Source organism: Rattus norvegicus, chromosome 3 (genome assembly GCF_021556685.1).
Source record: "Rattus norvegicus strain SHRSP/BbbUtx chromosome 3, alternate assembly SHRSP_T2T, whole genome shotgun sequence".
Classification (NCBI taxonomy): domain Eukaryota; kingdom Metazoa; phylum Chordata; class Mammalia; order Rodentia; family Muridae; genus Rattus; species Rattus norvegicus.
The window spans coordinates 76,895,143-76,915,913 of NC_141536.1; the positions used below are offsets into that span (position 1 = coordinate 76,895,143).

General features: G+C 41.3%; 2 protein-coding genes across 9 annotated transcripts in view; one reads left to right on the forward strand and one right to left on the reverse strand.

The window, feature by feature from the left end:
• The window catches only part of Ckap5 (cytoskeleton associated protein 5), a 103,068-nt gene extending 88,621 nt beyond the window's left edge, over positions 1-14,447 (forward strand). For all 6 annotated transcript variants that reach the window (XM_087651838.1, XM_087651835.1, NM_001426928.1 and 3 more), the window contains 9 exon segments: positions 4,408-4,587; positions 5,720-5,907; positions 6,669-6,744; positions 9,063-9,251; positions 9,332-9,469; positions 9,908-9,991; positions 10,424-10,583; positions 13,463-13,614; positions 13,761-14,447. In XM_087651838.1, the coding sequence (XP_087507964.1) occupies positions 4,408-4,587; positions 5,720-5,907; positions 6,669-6,744; positions 9,063-9,251; positions 9,332-9,469; positions 9,908-9,991; positions 10,424-10,583; positions 13,463-13,614; positions 13,761-14,003 (1,410 nt within the window). In that variant the 3' untranslated portion in view covers positions 14,004-14,447.
• F2 (coagulation factor II, thrombin) overlaps positions 1-20,771 on the reverse strand; it is a 40,695-nt gene that overhangs the window by 9,849 nt on the left and 10,075 nt on the right. For 2 of the 3 annotated variants that reach the window (XM_087650270.1, NM_022924.2), the window contains 2 exon segments: positions 17,692-17,762; positions 17,355-17,609 (listed from right to left, as the gene is read on the reverse strand). The exons of the other annotated variant lie outside the window; for it this stretch is intronic. In XM_087650270.1, the coding sequence (XP_087506396.1) occupies positions 17,469-17,609; positions 17,692-17,762 (212 nt within the window). In that variant the 3' untranslated portion in view covers positions 17,355-17,468. 3 annotated transcript variants of the gene reach the window in all.

A 20,771-nucleotide genomic window follows, 5' to 3' on the forward strand; every position in this document is an offset into this window, starting at 1 on the left:
CTACCACCATTTTCTGCATCTTTCTCTAACAGTTCAGTTTTAGATGTGTGTAAGTAGGGAAGAGCTAGGTTTGTGTTTGCTGTGGTGACTATGGTTGTTAGTATGGAACCAGGTTAGCTCAGAGTCAGGGGATAAAAGTCCAGTGGATGACAAGGAAAGTGTTCATAAAAGAACACTGACATGTAATTGAGCATCAGTTCCCAAGAAGAGGTTGTCTACGCAAGGGGCCACCCTGTCATGGTGTTACAGCCCCAAGCAAAGCAAGTAGCTTGCAGAGGGGCTCATAATGGAGAATCATCCAAACCAGAAAAGGACATCAAAACAGAGAAGGGCTGGAGGCAGAAATAGGAGATTGATTATATAGAGACTGGTTAACTTAAAAAAAAAATTACAAAGAAAATGGGAGTTATATTTCTTACAGTGAGGGAGGGGAGCTACAAGTAAATAGCAAAATAAAATGAACTCTCTGTGATCCTATCACATTTACTCCAAATGACACCTTGACTCCATGCTGTTTAGGCTGATTTTCCACAGTCCTGGAGAAACTTCATTGGTTGTAAAGACAACCCATCCAGAGTAGAAATGCTGTACCTTTAAATTGTTGCTCAACCTTCACTAAGTCATTCAATTTGTAGCATCCTTTCAAATTTAAAAAAAAAAAAATTACTTTTCAAAGTCATCAATAGTGATGTTAGTAAAATAAATATAGTAGTATACATTCAAGGCATTTACATAAAAATAATGAAGTGTTAGTGAATGACATTTAAAATACACTGTTTGGGGGCTGGGGATTTAGCTCAGTGGTAGAGCGCTTACCTAGGAAGCGCAAGGCCCTGGGTTCGGTCCCCAGCTCCGAAAAAAAAAGAACCAAAAAAAAAAAAAAAAATACACTGTTTGCTGGGCCGTGGTGGCACACACCTTTAATCTCAGCTCTAGTGAGGCAGCAGACAGGCAGATCTCTTTGAGTTCAAGGCCAGACTGGTTTACAGTATGAATTCCAGGACATCCAAGAGGACACACAGAGACTGTCTCCAGGAGGGGGTGAGGGGAGGGGACACCATATATATGCATAAATACATATATAATGTTTATATGATTCAAAATTAGAAAGATGATATCAGTTACCTAGTACATAAATTTAAGTGTATTTCTTACCAGAAGAGGGCATCAGATCCCAGTGTGAATGGTTGTGAGCCACAGTGTCATTGCTGGAAGTTGCTGGGAATTAAACTTGGTACTCCTGGAAGAACAGACAGTGCTCTTAACCACGGAGCCATCTCTCTAACCCTGTTTGTTTGTTTGTTTGTTTGTTTGTTTGTTTGTTTGTTTGTTTTTGGAGACGGGATCTCTGTGTAGCGTTGGCTATCCTCTAACTTACTCTGTAAATCAGGCTAGCTTCAAATTTACATGTGCTGGGATTAAAGGCATGTGCCACCACTGCCTGGCAAATTAAGTGTATTTCTATTCAAAATACAACAGTCTAAAATTGAAGAAGCTGGAAGAGTTACAGCACATGTGCAGAGGTGAGAGAACAACTGGTGAGAGTTAGTTACTCTGTCAAGTGGGGCCTGTGGCAGTCTTTACTTTGAGATAAGGCTGCTGGAGAGAGAGTAACAGAAGGGAGACATGTTTATTTTCTGTTCTGTATAAGCTGACCTGTGGTATGTACCTGTAATCCCAGCACTCGGAAGCAGAAGGATCAGAGCTCAGGATCGTTCTTTGCTACATGTCAAGTGTGCAGCCAGCCTGGGCTACATGAGATTGTGTAATCAAAGAAGGAAAATAACAATAATGATAATAATAATAACAACAAGAAAAAAAACAGACATATTGGCAGCATTTAACTTTAATTCCAGCATTCAAGAGTCAGGTGGATCTCTGTAAGTTTGATGGCAGTCTGGTCCACAGTGTGAGTTCTAGGACAGTCAGCCAGGGCCATTACACAGAGAAAGTGGAGGTGGAGGGTGAGACATGAATTGTTACTGCATCTTTGTTTTGTGAGACAGGGTCTCTGGCTGATCTAGGATGCCATTAGACCAGGCTGACCTTGAACTCAACCATCTGAATGCCTTTGCCTCCTGAGTACTGGTATTTAAGGCCTGTCCCACATGCCGATCACATTAGTCCATTTTTAAAGTGCTGTGAAGACTAGAAGTGTGACTCATTAGTTTAGTGCAGTAGAGTATAGTATAGCATTTACAAGACCCTAAATTCAGTCTCCACCAAAGAAGACAAATAGTATGTGTCCTTGTAAGAAATGAGAATATTCTCTCTCTTAGACATAAAAATGCAAGCATATAAGGATATATACTCAAATATTTTGTTTATTGTAATGTAATAAACTACAAACACTAGAAAGTCTCAGTAAAGGAATGAGTGAAAATTTTGTTAAACTCATAAACCATTATGTTGTTTGTTTGTATGTTTTAAGTTAATGGTTCTCAACCTGTAGCTGATCCCCATATATCAGATAGCCTACATATCACATATTTACATTATGATTCATAACAGCAAAATTACAGTTATGAAGTAGCAACAAAATAGTTTTATGATTGGGATCACCACAACATGAAGAACTGTATTAAAGGGAAGGGTGACAAACTAGTATTACAAGATGTTTTTTGTATGAGTATTTTGCATGCACGTATGTACAGCATATGTGTATACCTGATTGATGTCTACAGAATCTAGAAGAGAGCATTAGATTCCTTGAAACTGGAGTTAAGGACAGTTGTAAGGTTCCATGATAAAGCTGCGAACCAAATTCTAGACCTCTCTAAGAATACCAAGTGTCCTCTTAATAGCTGAGCCAGATATCTCTCCAGCATTTTGTGCTGCTTTCACAAATAGAGTTGTTCCTTTGACTTTAGAGATTTTCATAATTTTCCACTGAATTAGAAAGGTAGATGCGGGCTGGAGAGATGGCTCAGCCGTTAAAGGCTAGGCTCACAACCAAAAATATAAGAGAAAGGTAGATGCCAGTCAGAGGTTCATGCTTTTAATCCCAGCATTCAGAGGCACAGGCAGGCAAACCTGTCTGAGTTCAAGGTCTACACAGTGAGTTCTAGGACAGCCAGGGCTAAATAGTGAGGCCCTGACTCAAAAAACAAAGAGAGAAGGCTAGATGCAGAAAAGCACATGTAATCTTTGTATAGTAAAGTGTCCCTAAAGCCTTGAGAGTATGTGTCCTATAATTATTCCTATAATAATATAAAATAGAAAATTATAATACTATAAATATGAAAGTATGTCTACTTATCAATGTTAGGTAATTAGAGGAAGAAGGAAAATAATCCTCCCTGAAAATGCAGTATTTTTATGCCATGAATATGGAAACATTAATCCTTCCCACTAAATACTGTGCTTATGAAATAGGCATACAAGAAAAGATAATGAAAGTGAGGTCCATAGCACCGGGTGCTGCTCACATTGTAGTGTAGGTAAATGGTGGATGAATGGTGGCCCAGTGAAGTCGTGCAGCTTGGCAGTCCTGCTAAAAGTGAAGTTTGCTGAATATCAACATACAGTCTATATATAGTTTCTCAGCATTATTTATGCAGTCATAAAAATCTGCTTAATAAGCCTAGGATACACAAGGCCTTTGGAAATACTTTTATATTCGTGTATAAGAGATAAATATTTTCCTACAGAACATTTTATAATCACTACAACCAAGTACTAAACTAGGAAAAACCCTGGACATGAGAACATTGAGTTTTTAGTTTAGACTGAATAAATAATCTGAAGTTTCTGAGCCTCATCTGATGAATGGGGGGTCTTTAGTTGTTACTGTTTGTTGTTGAGATTGTTTATCTTTTAAATTTTGACAGTGCTGTGAGTCAGACCCCAGGGTGTACTCTAACACTGAACACACACACACACACACACCAAACTATATACATATAGATAAGATTGTTTGGGGTTTTTGTTGTTGTTGCTCTTGTTTTTGTTTATTGGAAGGCAGGTTCTGTACCCAGGATATCTAGAACTTGACTGTGTAGTCTAAGATGAACTCAAATGAAATATCCTCCTGCTCCCTCAGCCTTCAGAGTGCTAAGATTATAGAAATGTCCCACTACTCCTGATTTTTTAAATTGAAGGTTTAATAGCAACACTGTCTGAAAAAAAAATAATCTTTTTAATGAATTAAATATTCAAACAGAGATTACTCCCTGAACTAGACAGTAAAGTTCTTAGAATAGAATCTCTGGCTAATTCATTTAATACTGTCTTGCTCAGTAAATATATATGTAATGATTGAATTCCTAAGGATAGTTATTTGTAAAGTTTTTTTTTTCAGGTAGAATAAGTGCTTTGCTAATGAATTCTCCTATAGAAATGTATCTTATAGTGTCTTTCTGCCACTCATAAAGCCTGGAAACTACAGGTTGGAATTTTTCTTATCAGATTGATGAGGTCCTGAGGCAGGAAGATAAAGCTGAAGCTATGTCTGGCCACATTGATCAGTTTCTGATAGCAACCTTCATGCAGCTAAGACTCATCTACAGCACACACATGGCAGATGAGAAGTTGGACAAGGATGAAATCATCAAGTTGTATAGCTGTATCATTGGCAACATGATTTCGGTAAGACATTTCTGCAGAAGTGGAGTTTCTCTTAGATCTATCATCCGGGGGTTGGGGATTTAGCTCAGCGGTAGAGCACTTGCCTAGCAAGCACAAGGCCCTGGGTTCGATCCCCAGCTCCGAAAAAAAAAAAAAAAAAAAGATCTATCATCCGACCCAGGTTCTTATGCCAGAGTCACTGCTGATGTTCCAGTGAGACCTGTGTCCACTTGGTAGAGTTATTCATGAGTCATGGGGCCAGTTGTTGACTTTTTGCGTTGAATGTTACCTGTTAGGTGTCTCATCTAGCACAGCTAGAGTGGAGAAGGAATGAAGAAAAGACAGAAATTGAACCACAGAAAAGCTGGGATCCCATGGTCTGAACTTTGAGATGAGGAAACCTCAGCATCCCAGAAACTCTGCTTATTTATATAGAACTGAACAGTGAGGCAGGGTTGTCGCATATAGATAAACAAGGAGGTGGGCTATGTTATATGGCTGGATAAAGGACATAGGTTTAGCTAATCTTTCTGGAAGCAGTCTCTGTAGGGGAATAGCCTTCAGGCCAATGAATATGGTTGTTGGCAAGTTGTGGAGGACATTCTGTAGGCACCATGAACACCCATCCTTGGACCTCCAGGAAGGCTTTGCCACTTTCCCCTCGTCTCATACAGAGAAGGCATTGCTGTTCCCTTAGGACTGAGGCTAGGGTCCCTGACACAGATCATGTTAGCAGCACAAATTTATTCAAAAATTCCTTCATCCAGGGTTTCCTCTGTCCCCACAGTTAGGATGTAAAGTAGAATGCTTAGTTCTTCCTAGTGTTGTGCTTCCTACCAATTTCTTCTGCTGGCATAGCAAGTCCCATTAAACTTTTCACAGATTTGTGGATCAGAAATATTGTGGAAAGGAAGCATACCAATTAATTCAGATTTTTTTTTTAACATTCTGAGGTTTTAAAAATGCAATGTAATTGTGCCAGTATGTTAGTACAAGCATGCAATCCCAGCTTAGAAGTTTAATGCTGGACCACAGAGTAAACTTTTGTCAATATACATATAGCTGAATATTGACTAGAATATACCAACTGTGTTTTTATTCTTTGTCTTATATATTGAGTTTTAACCTCCCTAACACAGTTAGAACTGGATAGCTATTTCAGATAGAGAGCCTGGCCCGGGAGGCCTCCACTGGAGTGCTGAAAGACCTGATGCACGGCCTAATCACCTTAATGCTGGATTCTCGGATTGAAGATCTGGAGGAAGGACAGCAGGTGATTCGTTCTGTGAACCTCTTGGTGGTGAAGGTTTTGGAGAAATCAGACCAGACCAATATCCTCAGGTATATTATACCCTCCTCAGTAAAGCTTGGTATAGTTTCTTATTGTCTATATGTAGAAATCAGGTAGTCAGAATTGAGAGTGTGACTCAGTGAGTAGAGTGCCTAGCATTCAGAGTCCTGAGTTTGCTCCCCAGCACTTGTAATACCCCAGCACAGTGGCACTCTACTGTTATTCTCACACGGAGGAGCATTCCTCTTGGGTGGAAGCAAGAGGATCAAAATCACCAGGTCAGTTGTAACTTTCAAATTTGCCTAATAAAATGGTTTCTTACTTTAAATGAATCATCTATTTCAGGCAAAAACTAGTAACAGTTGGGGGCTGGAGAGATGGCTCAGTGGTTAAGAGCACTGACTGCTCTTCAAAAGGTCGTGAGTTCAATTCCCAGCAACCACATGGTGGCTCACAACCATCTGTGATTAGATCTGATGCCCTCTTCTGGTGTGTCTGAGGACAGCAACAATTTACTCATACAAACTAAATAAATGCATTAAAAAAAACTAGTAACAATATCATTAATTTTTTGAATAAGACAGTAGAGTATACTGGTTATATTTCTAGCATTACCTTTGTCTCTGTCTCTCAGCTACTAATGGCCATGAATTAAAGAGAAAAGAATGACAAGATTTGTCAATTTTCAAGTAATAAAATCTTAATGATTGAACTTTAATAAGTATTATGATCTGTGAAGTGCATATTCACACTTGAGTTAGTGATTGTAAGAATGAAGGTCTAAGATGTGTCACTGCTGTTTGTTTTTTAGTGCCCTGCTTGTTTTACTTCAGGACAGCTTGCTAGCAACAGCTAGTTCTCCCAAATTCTCAGAGCTTGTTATGAAGGTAAAGTTAAAATGACTTAATCTCTTTTCTTTCAAAGATATAATCAGTTTTTTCATACAGAGGTGGGGATGGGGTTCAAAATAGGGTTTCTCTGTGTGGCCTTGACTGTTCTGGAATTCAATCTATAGATCATGCTAGCCGCAAGTTCAAGATCTACCTGTCTCTGCCTCCAGAGTGCAGGGATTAAAGGCATTTGCCATCACCATCCAGCTATAGTCACTTTTCTAAAATGTAGAGGGAAAGAAATCTGGATTATGATATTGACTCAAATCAACCAAGTACAAATAAAAAATAACAATTGGTAGATCAGGCATGGTAACAGTTGTAATTCAGAGGCTAAGGAAGGAATATAGGGGGCTGGAGAGATGGCTCAGCCGTTAAAGGCTAGGCTCACAACCAAATACATAAGGAAGGAATATAGGAGTCAAAACCAGCCTCAGGGGTTGGAGAGATGGCTCAGTGGTTAAGAGTTCTGACTGTTCTTCTGGAGGTCCTGAGTTCAATTCCCAGCAACCACATGGTGACTCACAACCATCTGTAATGGGACCTCATAACCCTCTTCTGGTGTGTCTGAAGAGAGCGACAGTGTACTCACATACATGAAATAAAAAAATCTTTAAAAAAAACAAAAACAAGGGTTGGGGATTTAGCTCAGCGGTAGAGCGCTTGCCTAGCAAGCTCAAGGCCCTGGGTTCGATCCCCAGCTCCGAAAAAAAGAAAAGAAAAAAAACCAAAAACAAAAACCAGCCTTAGGTACATAATTCAGTATTATTGAAACAGTGAGGCTGTCTCAAAAACATGTACATATAACTGGACTTTTATTTTCTTTCATTTCAACTTAATCACTAAATTAAAGTCTAATGTCAGTCTACATGCTGTGATATATACCTTCATCCTAATATCTAGGAGGCAGAGACCTGGCTGTCCTTGAACTCAGAGATCCACCTTCCTAGTGCTTCTTCTTCCTAATGCTAAAATTAAATTACAGCACTAAACCTGGATTCTCCTAAAAATCTTTACAAACAAGGAGAGCAAGCCACCAGAGTGGCTTATACTTGTAATCCCAGCACTTAGAAAGTGAAACGGAAGAACCGGCCTCTCATGCATAGTAAAGTTAGTTCATAGCCAACCTTCTAGAAAGAAGGCAGGAAGTTTGATAAGGGATTTTTATTCTGAGGGAGAGGTATGTCCCTTATAATGTCAGTGTTTCATTACAGTGTGACATTACAATGCTGGGGCTGTAGCCTATAGCAGGATAGGGTATTTTGCTTCCTTAAATTAGATTGGTTAAGCAAGCTAAACTACTCTATTCTCAGGTACTAAAGTAAACTAAGACAGAATTTAAATGCTTGTTTGTTTGTTTGTTTGTTTGTTTGTTTTTTCCAATATTTAAAATGTCCTTGTCTCAGGGGAGTGGGATTGAAAACTAGAAAGTTGAGATGGATGGTCACAAGGACAATTTGTCACACTTCAGTGAGGAACATAGTTGAAGAGACTCATGTCTTTAAGTTTTAGCAGCCAAACTTGAAGGATGTGACCAACATTTATATCTTACATACCTGTAATCCCAGCATCTAGAAAGCTAAGGCGGGAGAATTAAATTTAAGGTCAGTCTGCATAATGAGATCTTATCTCAGGCAGAGTCTTGAGAGCTAGGGAAATGGCTTAGTCTGTAAAGTGCTTGTTATGTACATTGGGTGAGGAGGTATTTGTTTGTAATCCCCACACTGGGGAGACAGAGACAGTACAGGAGGATCCCTGTGACTTGCCAGCCAGTCCAACTGAGTCAGCAAGATCCAGGTTAAATGGGAGACTGCCTCATAATTGAAAGTAATAGAGGAAAATACCCGATGTCCATCTCTGGTCTCCAGATATGCACACACACATAGAAATCAGTATTGTACACATAGAGAGCACACATTCATCTAAAGAGCCTTGAATTTAGAAAAATGATGATAAATTATCTTCATTTTTTTAGTCACTCCATTTGTTTCTTATTTTTTAATGGATTGTTGTTATGTGCATTGATGTTTTGCCTTCTTATATGTTTATGTGAAATATTGGATCCTCTGGAACTGGAGTCTTCCAGACCAAAGCCAATGCTTTTTGTTTTGGTTTGGTTTTGGTTTTTTGAGATAGGGTTTCTTTATTGTATCCGTGGCTATCCTGGAACTCACTCTGTAGACCAGACTGGCCTAAACTCAGAGACCCACTTAACCTCTGCCTCCCATAAAGGTATGTGCCGCCACCACTCCACTGTAGCTAGTGCTCTTAACTGTTGAGCCATCTCTTTACCCCCTGGTTTCTTATTTTAATAGTGTCTATGGAGAATGGTTCGACTATTGCCTGACACCATCAACAGCATTAACCTAGACCGAATCCTTCTGGACATCCACATTTTCATGAAGGTCTTTCCCAAAGAGAAATTGAAGCAATGCAAAAGTGAATTTCCTATAAGGACTCTAAAGACCCTTCTCCATACTTTATGCAAATTAAAAGGACCTAAGGTGAGTGAGAACAACATCTGGTCTCTTGAGTAAATTTAATGGAAGTCATTGCTAGCATTTGAATCTGCTGTCTCCTTCAGATCCTAGACCACCTTACAATGATTGATAATAAGAATGAGTCAGAACTGGAGGCCCACCTGTGCCGGATGATGAAGCACAGTATGGACCAGACTGGGAGCAAGTCTGATAAGGAAACAGAAAAGGGAGCTTCCCGAATAGTGAGTAACCTGACTTCCAAGGGGTGGGGCAGGGGAGTCTTAGGAATCAAAGGAATTAGTCTCTTGGTTTGCTGTTATAACCATTTCTGCCTAACAATTTTAAAACACTTGAGTAGTGAACACATGCTTTTGATCTCTAAAAAAGAGTTTTACGTCTGTGCCCAAAGCATCAATGGATTACTAAGTAAGTCCATTGTGAGCTCTACTTACCTGGGAGGGAATGAACCAACTCGTCCTCAGAATTGAGGCAGAATCCTTAGACTAGAGTCACTCATAACCAGAATACTACTAGGATTGTCCTCTGAGCTCTTCAGCTCTGGGCTTCCTGCACCAGCAGAACCACACCTGCAAGGCCTGTATTTTGAAATACTTTCTGTCAGCATCCATCGTTTCATTTGCTCAACTCTAACCATTCCTTTGTGTTTTTCAATTTATTAGGATGAAAAATCATCAAAGGCCAAAGTAAATGATTTCTTAGCTGAGATTTTTAAGAAGATTGGCTCTAAAGAGAACACTAAGGAGGTGAGAAGGAAAGCCCAAGGCTGGTATGGTGGCAAATAGCAGTTACAGCACTTGGAAAGCTGAGGTAGAAAATTGCAGTTTGAGATTAGCCTGAACTGTATGCATACTGAGACTATCTCAGAAAAGCAAGCATAACAAAAAGGCAGGTGTTGGGGTACAGTTGTAATCTCAGCAGTCAGGAGGCTAGGGCAGGTGATTGCTCTAAGTTTGAGGATAATCTGATCTACCTAGGAACTGGCGAAGTTCTACACCAGTCAAAGTGATATAATAAGACCTTGTCTACAAAAAACCTGAAGGGGGGTGGAGGGAGTAAAACTAGAGGAAAGGGGGGGGGGGGTGTAGGGGGATGGAAGGGTTTAAATCAAATAGGTGTGGTTTTCTATGTGGAACACTAACTTATATCCATCCCTACCTCTTTTTTTTTTTAACCAGGGCCTAGCAGAGTTATATGAATATAAGAAGAAATATTCAGATACTGACATTGAACCATTTCTGAAAAATTCCTCACAGTTCTTTCAGAGTTATGTTGAGAGAGGCCTTCGGGTGATTGAGATGGAGAGGGAAAGCAAAGGCCGCATTCCCACTTCAGCAGGTGTGCCTCCTTCTTTACTTCCAGAAATAGCCACAATAGTTGCAAGCCACCTACTCCATTGGCATTCTTCTTCTTCTTTTTTTTTAAATATTTCTTTATTTATTACTTATAAGTACACAGTAGCTGTCTTCAGACACACCAAGAAGGCATCAGATCTCATTACAGATGGTTGTGAGCCACCATGTTGTCGCTGGGAATTGAACTCAGGACCTCTGGAAGAGCAGTCAGTGCTCTTAACCACTGAGCCATCTCTCCAGCCCTCCATTGCCATTCTTGTTGATACCAACTTTATCTTAGTTTGATGAGAACTAAAGCTTCTGGTCTTCTCTTCCTATCAGGAAACCCTTTGGCTCTATCTACAAACCATGTACAGGATCCACTCACACCCCCCATCCCTTTACTTGGTGGATAACAGTGTTCTCTCTTACCTGAACTGCACCACAGTGCCCTCCTGTGTGTTCTCCCTACTCTCACCTTCACTGTTTGTCCACTTTTCCACACAGAGTATTAGAAGGAGTTTCCAAGTATTTTTCTAGAACACAAAACCTTTGAGTGTCCTGTGTTGTCTGATTCCCTGATACTTTTGGGACCTCAGCTACTGCTCCCAGCCCCACCAACCCCCACACTGTTTCCTTGGGGCCTTTGTGCTGGCTTTGTCATTCTGTTGTTCTTTATGTGGGGATTGAAGCCAGGGCTCTGTGCATGCTCCAGATACACTCTGACGCTAATACATTTGTAACCCCGCATTGGCCATTTTATATACAGTGCTGTTGCTTCTAAAAGAGCCTATTGGCCAATTCCTTAGTCTTGTTCCGATCCTGTTCACAAAGATCTGCCAGCCTCTGCTCCTGGGTGCTGAGATTATTAAAACGGATATGCCAGTACACCCAGCACATTTCCCACTTCTAACATAAATAATAGTATCTGTTATTTGTTTTGTGTCTGTCACTCTCAGCTAAAATTCAAAATCCATATGAGAGGTACTGACGTTAAATTCAGTTTGTAGAGTGCTTGTTTATTATGTACAAAGAATTAGTTTCAGTCCCTAGTACCCATTAATTGGGCATGAGAATGCATGCCTGTAATCTGAAGAGGATCAGAAGTTCATGGTTATCCTTGGCTATACAGAGACTGAGTTACATGAGACCCTGTTAGAGAGAAGAGAAAGAAAAGATCTGCCCGAAAGGTTTTTACAAACTGTTTAGTTACCTAGAACAACATTGGCATTCTGCAGTTGTTTTAGGAATGGATTAAATGGATGCACAGCCAAAGTTCAGACTGAGATTTTACTGTCCCCACAGTGAAAAGTCACTGTGAAAACTGCTGCTCACAGAGAGAGACAAAGGAAGATAAAGGAGGTTTCAGTTATAAACGGAACCAAAGGCAACTCCAGCTGCCAAAGTTGTTGTCCTCAGGGCAGAGCAGAGCAGTCAGCATGTGCTCTCTCATGCTTGATGCCTGTCAGAAGTGTGCGCCTTGTGTGGTTTAGGTCCTCTCTGCATCTGGCTGGCTCAGCTAAAGCTTTGCTCTCCCAGTTAAGTTTTGACACCATAAATGACTACTCTCCAACCCATTTAAAGTTCTGCAAGGATGGTAAACCTAACACCAGGTAACAGTAGACCAGTGATTTACCTGGCCGCAGAAACTCTCCTTTTCCTGTTCCAGAGTTCTTTGTTGTAGTGGTCTCTTTAAATTTATTTTTATTTCATGTGTGGGTTTTTTTGTCTGCTGTGTGTCTGTGCACCACATCTATGCAGTGCCCTTGGAAGCCAGAAGAGAATGAACATCAGAGCCCCTGGAACTGGATTTAACAGGTGTGAGCTGTCATGTGGGTGCTGGTATTCAAACATGGATCCTCTAGAAGAGCAGTCAGTGCTCTTAACTGCTGGGCCATTTTGCCAGTCCTTAGACAAACACTCTGTCTCTAGCACTAAGCCATATCCTTGCCCCAAGTTAGGTTTGTTTGTTTTCTGTTATTACACGTGTACACAGGCATCTCTGTATGTGTATGGGCATGTGTGTCATTGCAGGAGCTTGTGGAAGCCCAGAAGGGATGCTGAATGTTGTCTTCTGTTGCTCATTGTTCTCCATTTTATAAATCAGCACTGGGCCTCTGACCTGGAACCAGCTTGCTCCGGGAGTCTCCTAGTTCTGCCTCCTGCATGCTGAGATTGTGGGTCAGCTGCTATGCCTACCCAGCATTTATTTAAATCCTGGAGATTCAGACTCCTGTCTTCACACTCTCCGTTGAGTCTTCTTCAGCCCTATAAGTTAGGCCTTTTAAATGTTGCACTTTATGACTGTTTGCTGTTAGAAGTTTAGGAATTGAGATGAACCGGTGTTGTTCTTCTTCAAGACTATTGATAGATAGTTCCTATCCCTTGTTCTTTTCTGTAGATGTGAAAAACTAGTGTCTGTTATGTTATCCAACCCAACATAATTGATTCTGCCATATACCCTCATTTTTTTAAGTCAGGCACTCATGCACTCAGAAGTAGCTTAGGGACTTTGGATTGCCTGTGTCAGCCCTGTGATTGTTGGTATTTAAGCCTTCACATAACGAGGGTGTAAGCAGGTGGCCCTTTTGTTGTCAATTCTTAAACTTATAAATGTGAAGTTGTGTCTTGAGACCAGCCTGCATCACTAAGTCCAGGTAGATCCTTGTGGGGTTTTTTTTTTTTCCAGGTTTTGAGTACAGTGGAGATGTTCAGACACTTTCATTTTTTTTGTTGTTGGTAGGGACTTGTTTATGATAAACATATGCTGTGCCACAGAGCCCTAGAAAACTATTGGTTGTCTTTGGTAATAGATTGACCATTGCAGTCTGGAAGTTGGGATGTATGGGTATCTACATGTGCTTCCTTCATTTTCCTCTGTAGGCATTTCCCCTCAGATGGAGGTCACATGTGTGCCCACCCCCACAAGCACAGTGTCCTCTCTAGGTAACACAAATGGAGAAGAAGTGGGGCCATCTGTCTACCTGGAAAGGCTAAAAATTCTCCGGCAGCGGTGTGGTCTTGACAACACAAAGGTATTGGTCCTTTCTTTCTGTGTGGGGTAGAGAGGGGTGACAGGCTGGCCTACAGCAGAGTAGGCTGACCTTGGTACACACTGCTGAAAGCTGTATTTTGACTGCTTCCCCTGAACTTAGCCAATGTCTCTGTCCTCTCTCAATAGCAAGATGACCGGCCTCCACTGACCTCTTTGCTCTCCAAACCAGCAATTCCTCCAGTCGCCTCTTCCACAGACATGCTCCACAGCAAGCTCTCACAGCTCCGGGAGTCCCGGGAGCAGCACCAGCACTCAGACCTGGATTCCAACCAGACCCACTCTGCAGGAACCATGACCTCCTCCTCCTCCACAGCTAACATCGATGACTTGAAAAAGAGACTGGAGAGAATAAAGAGCAGTCGCAAATGAAGCTGCCCATCCCTCAGCACTCTGCAGCGTTAGTTTACTAATCTAGAAGTCCTATAGTGTGAAGCGGCCACTGCAGGCCTCATTGTACACAAACTGGTTGTATGGATCAGACTGCAGATGGGGAAGAGCAGTGGCAGCTCAAGTCTGCACATGCTCTGCTTCTGGAAGACTGACTGTGGGTTAGGTTAGTGTACAGACTTCTAAACAGCTGCTCCCTCAGCTCAGAGTAGGTTCCATATCTTTTTTTGTTTTGTTTTAATGGCTCATTTGTAAAATTGTCCTAATTTTTCCTAGCTTTCAGCCATTAGAAACTCTTTTAATAGTTCCTTTTGAGTTGTGAGCTCTTCTTCTGTAGCCCTGAAGGGACACTGTATTCTGTATGAATGCATGGCATGAGACAACTAATTTAAGAGTCTTTTATAAATAAAGTTTGCATTAACTATACCCATTTCCCAAGATGCTCTGGGAGTTCTGGATAACTATTTTCTGTCACCTATTTAAGAAAAGCTGGGTCAGTTTATTGAACCCAGGTAGAGGTGAAACTGTTAATGGTCTGCTGAGGTCTACCTTCTCTAAACAAACATATTGAGGTTGTAGTTCCTTTGGAACAGGAAAGCCTTGCTGTACTGCTGTCCACATGCAGACCCAAGGAATAGAGAAAGCTCATCTCTCCTTGTTTTGAGGTCTTGGTTTACAACCTTCCTCTGGTCACCTCCAGGTGTGGAGGGATATTTATGCATCCTACTACTTTGCTGTACCAATGACAAAAGATTGTTTTCAGGTGTTGGCTTGGGCCAGCATTTCTCATACCACAAGTGAATTGGGTTCAGTGGTGCATCTGGGAGAGCTTGCTGTTTTTCTGCCTCAATATCTTTTGGTCCAGACTAATTTCGTCATACTTAGGGTTGAGTGAGTACAAAAATGTGAAGATTCACTTCCAGAAAAATGGAGGGTCTTCCTCCATAATTAGAAAAGTGCTTCATGAGTAAAAAGTTCTGGGTTCTAGGGGAGACTCCAGGCAAGCTCCGGGACATCTCTAAGGAACTTTCTCTGAAACTAAAAATCTACCTGCCTCTGCCTCTTCAGTCAGTGCTGGTATTAAAGGAATACACCAGTAACATCCTGAGCTACAATATATTCTTTTTTTAAATATTTATTTTATATATGAGTACACTGTAGCGGTCTTCAGACACACCAGAAGAGGGCATCAGATCTCATTACAGATGGTTGTGAGCCACCATGTGGTTGCTGGGAATTGAACTCAGGACCTCTGGAAGAGCAGTCAGTGCTCTTAATGACCGAGCTATCTCTCCAGCTCCTTATAATATATTCTTAATATATTCTTAATCCCTTCTCCCTAAAGTCCTCAAATAAAATTTACATTAACTATACCTATTTTCCAAGATGTTCCATGTCTTGGAGTGCAAGGCAACTGTTTTATTCCCTATTTAAGGAAAACTGGGTACTGAGCCCAGGTAGAGGAGGGTTTGTTATGGTTTGCTGAGGTCTGTCTTCCCTTTAAAATGTAATGTCACTGGGAGTGTACCCCATTTTTGTCCTTTCATTTATTTTCAGTCAACCAGAACCACAGAATAAGCCAAAAACTTGTCCTAATTCTGTTCCTTTGTGTACCGAATATGAAAACCAATCCAGTGGTGACAAATGCCTATAGTCCTAATCCTAGCACTTGGTAGGCTAATCCAGGAGGATCTCAAATCGGAGACTGAGGTATACAAGAACACTCAGTGGACAGAGAAGAGAAGGGCTGGGAGCTGAGGTAAAGGTAGAGGCCCTTGCACTTGGTTTGTTGTCTGTCAGGACAGGATCTCACCATTTAGCCCTGGCTGGCTGAAACTACTGTGTCTACCAAGCCAGCCTCACAGAGATCCATCTGCCTGTCACTATCCTTGGCCTTCCCACTTTTAACCATGTGTATCGGTTGAAGCTCCAAAGCTGAAACTGCAAGGACATGACTTCCGGTGCCCTATCCTACACCTAAAGCAGACAGGCCTTCGTCTTCACTCCTGCCTTGGAGCTCAGGGATGCCTCACACCGTTCTGCAGTGTCAGCAGGTTTCACACCTGCTGAAATTCACATGCCAGAGACTGTGGTGCCCACGCCTTTAATCCCAGCCCAGAGATAAAAGTAGGCAGATCTCTGAGTTCAAGACCAGCCTGATCTATACAGTGAGTTCCAGAACAACCAGGGCTCCATACACATCGGATTCGAGGCAGAACATCAATTTAGAGGTCACATGAGAAGCCTGTACCTCTATACCATCAAATTGTAATCTCAAAAGTGCTTCAGACATGAGCCTCCTGGGGACATAAGTGTACCATTTGGATGACATGATGGAAGATGTAGGAAGTTATGACTAAAATCTTGATTGTCATCTGGAATCAAGCAGATGGGCATTCCTGAAAGAACATTTTTCAATTGGGTCATTTTGAGATGGATAAGTTCACCCTAAAATTGAGCCACACCTTCTGGTCCAGCTTGCATGAAAGAAGGAAGCTTTTTGCCTGCTTTTCCTCCCTTTCTCTGGCAAGTTCATTGACTCTGCTCCTGAGGCTCCTTCACTGGTATCAGAACTTGTTCAAATTCCAACACAGAATGAAGACCAGCTGAAGTGTAGCCCGTGGAGAAAACAGTTACTGGACCTCCGCCTGTACACCACTCCAATAAATCATATATATGTGGTATATATTATACACAGATGCTGGGATTACAGACCAGTACACTATCATTTAGCTTTTTTGGGGGGGGTTTTTGTTTTTTTGTTTTTTTTAGTTTTTGTTTTGTTTCGTTTTGTTTTGTTTCGTTTTGTTTTGTTAGACAAGGTTTCTCTTGGCCATCCTAGAACTCACTCTGAAGACCAGGCTGGCCTTGAACTCAGAGATCCACTTGCCTCTGCCTCTTGAGTGCTGGGATTAAAGGTATACACCACCGCCTGGCTCTACATCCATCTTTTACATGGTGGACTCTGGGCATCCAAAGTCAAGTCATGAGTGTTACACAGGGCTTTACACTGAGTCCTGTCCTCAGCCCCACTGCTTTGAACTCTAAATGTCTGACTGGACAAGTTACTTCTTCAAATCTGTTTACTTACCTACCTATCTACCTCCTGTGAGGCTCAACACCTATCTTTTGTGAAGACTAAACCAGATAATGCATCAAGGTTAGGATATGAAACATTCTTAAATGCTCACAAATTCATCTTCTGCCTCTGCTCTCTGCCGGCCTGTGCTGGAGAGTGGATTATTTGCAGACCTGTCTGTCTAGCAACATCACCGCCTCCTCCAGAGCCCAGTCCAGAGAGTTGTCCGTCAACAGCACTGGGCACACCAAGACTTACTGACAATCACTTTTATTGAGAACAGAAACAAACCACAAAAATATTTTGACTGGTTTCTGTGATTTTGCAATGAGGATCCCATACTGTGGGTCTCTCACCCACCCACAAACCTATCTATGCTGATCAATGACTTTCTGCATCCACCTTTTCAGACGGAACACGTGCGTGTAGAAGCCATATTTCCCATTCCGGTCACAGCCTTCACCCCAGGAGACAATACCCATTTGGTACCAGCGGTGGTTGTAGGGGCTCTGAGGAAGAAAAGTGGGATTTCCAATAGTCAGGTCCAGGTGCTGTATTACCCACCAACCCCTGGCCTTTAGAGAAGCTTACCTTCATGACAAAAGGTCCCCCACTGTCACCTTCACAAGCATCTCCTCGCTTGGTGTCATTCACCTTGAAGCCTTAAGGAAGAACAACAGAGTTCAGGAGTCACTTCCTTTAAGGAACTACAGCCATGTGACCTCATTTCCCCATCCTTTTTTTTTTTTAATCTTTTTTTAATTTATTTATTATAAATGAGTACACTGCAGCTGTCTTCAAGCACATCAGAAGAGGGCATCAAATCTCATTACAGATGGTTGTGAGCCACCATGTGGCTGCTGGGATTTGAACTCGGGACCTCTGGAAGAGCAGTCAGTGTTCTTAAGCACTGAGCCATCTCTCCAGCCCCTCATTTCCCCATCTTAAGTATCTAGTCTTTAGCAAGCTTGCTGACTTTCCCTGTCAAGATGCCCCAACTCCAGCCTTTTCTCGCCATTTCCACTCTGGTCAAGTCACAGCCCTCTCCAGTACCCCCAAACCACAACACTTTCAAATAGGACACCCAAACCTAATTTAGTGTGCTAAAATGTACATATAAACTAAAACACATATAGGATAAAGGCAGAAACATATCTTTAAACAGAACAAGACAAATCAGTAGAAACACTCCCATCCAGAAACACATGGAAACTAACCAGACCATAGGAGGAAAAAAAAAAAGACCTAACTAGTAAGACACCTTCAATCAACTACAAAACTATCAGAATAAAATATCTTTAAGCAAACTGGTGCATGCAGAAAAAAGCTTGACTCACAAATCTAAAAATAGTAAACTTTAAAAATTAGATGTCTGGCTGGAGAGAAGGCTCAGTGGTTAAGAGCACTGACTGTTCTTCCAGAGGTCCTGAGTTCAATTCCCAGCAACCACATGGTGGCTCACAACCATCTGTAATGGGATCCGATGCCCTCTTCTGGTGTCTGAAGTGACAATGTACCCACATACATGAAATAAATCTTTGAAAAAAAAATTAGATGTCATGGTACGAACTTTAAATCAACAATGTAAAGGTTGGAGCCGGGAGGACTCATTTAAGATCATCCTCTGTTACATGGTGAGTTTGAGGCTAGTTTGGTGCATGAAACTGTCCCAAAGATTGAAAATAAACGAACAAAAAGGAGAAAGTGAAAAATCTACAGAGGTTAAAGGTTGAGTGTGTTCCTGCCCACCTGTAATCAGGAGGCTGAAGTGGCACCGTCATATTCCAATACTCATAAACTGAATAAACTGATGGTCCATGCCTATAATCCCAGCACTGGATGGGCAGGATTGGGGAAGCATCAGAAGTTCAAGGTTATATATGGTGGATTCAAGCCTAGATTAAATGAGACCATGTCTTTTTAAAAAAAATAAAAAGCCACACAGTAGAAGGAAAGAAAATGGAAGGAAGGAATTGGCATCTTGAAAAAGAATAAGACTGGTCGACATCTCTGTCTCCTGCGCGGGATACGTGTCAGCCTGGAGATCTCCGTAATAGATCTCCATAATAAACCTCGCCTTTGGGGTTTATTACGCCTCGGTCCCCAGCTCCAAAAAAAGAACCAAAAAAAAAAAAAAAAAAAAAAAAAACCTCGCCTTTGCTTATTACAAAAAAAAAAAAAAAGAAAAGAAAAAAGAAAAAGAATAAGACCAAAAGATAGATAAGCACTAAAGCAAAATGCAAACTCTCATAAATACATAACTTTTTAAAAATAAAAACTGTACTAGATGGTTTCGTGTGTCAACTTGACACAAGCTGGAGTTATCACAGAGAAAGGAGCCTCAGTGGGGAAAAGCCTCCATGAGATCCAGCTGTGAGGCATTTTCTCAACTAGTGACCAAGAGGGGAGGGCCCAGCTAATTGTGGGTGGTGCCACCCCTGAGCTGGTGGTCTTGGGCTCTATAAGAAAGCAAGCTGAGGGGGTTGGGGATTTAGTTCAGCAGTAGAGCGCTTGCCTAGCGAGTGCAAGGCCCTGGGTTCAGTCCCCAGCTCCGAAAAAAAAAAAAAGAGAAAAAAAAAAAAAGAAAGAAGGAAAGAAAGAAAGAAAACTGAGCAAGACAGGGGGAGCAAACCAGTAAATAACATCCCTCCATGATGTCTGCATCAGCTCCTGCTTCCTGACCTGCTTGAGTTCCAGTCCTGACTTTCTTTGGTGATGAATAGCAATGTGGAAGTGTAAGCTGAATAAACGCTTTCCTCTCCAACTTGCTTCTTGGTCATGATATTTGTGCAGAAATACAAACCCTCACTAAGACAATAACACAGGGAAAATATGATGGCAAATAAAACAATAATTACAAAATAATGAGTTAATAAAAATCAACTCCATAAAATCACAATCTTCATCACAATTATTAACTCACAATTATTAAAATACCAAAGTACAAAGGAACCCTTAAATCCAAAGTCTTATGACTTAGTTGAATTGAGATATAGTTAGTGTTAGAGCAGTTGCTTAGCTCAAGGCTCTGGGTTCAATCTGTAACACCACAATAATAATAAATTTTGTTTTGTTTAAGTAAGCCAGTTGTACTTAGGTGGCTGAGGCAGGGCATTGTAGACAGTGGGCTGGCCTAAGCTACATAGTAAAATCCTATCTGAGAAAAAAAATTTTTTAAAGAATAGCTACGGAGTTGGGGATTTAGCTCAGTGGTAGAGCGCTTGCCTAGCAAGCGCAAGGTCCTGGGTTCGGTCCCCAGCTCCGAAAAAAAAAAAAAAAAAGAATAGCTACTAAACAACTCAGAGCCATGCAGGGCTTTAATACAAGCACAGGCAAATCCCCAAGTTCAGTGCCAGTTGGAACTACACAGCAAATGCCAGGTCAGCCAAGACTACATGAGACTCTTTCTCAGTAAATAAATAAATATAGAGAGTGACCGAGGAAGACACCCAACTTCAGCCTCTGTACTCCACATGTTCCCACATGTGTATGAATCCACATCAATACATACATACCCCATACTCTCTCAAACACACACGACATATGAAAGATAAGAGTAGAAAATAATGTTACAGGACAGAAAACTAGTGGGTCTAAGTACTTAACACGCAGTCTGTGTGTGTGAGGGGTCAGGAAAACTACTTTCTATCTCAAAAAGAGGATGAGATGAA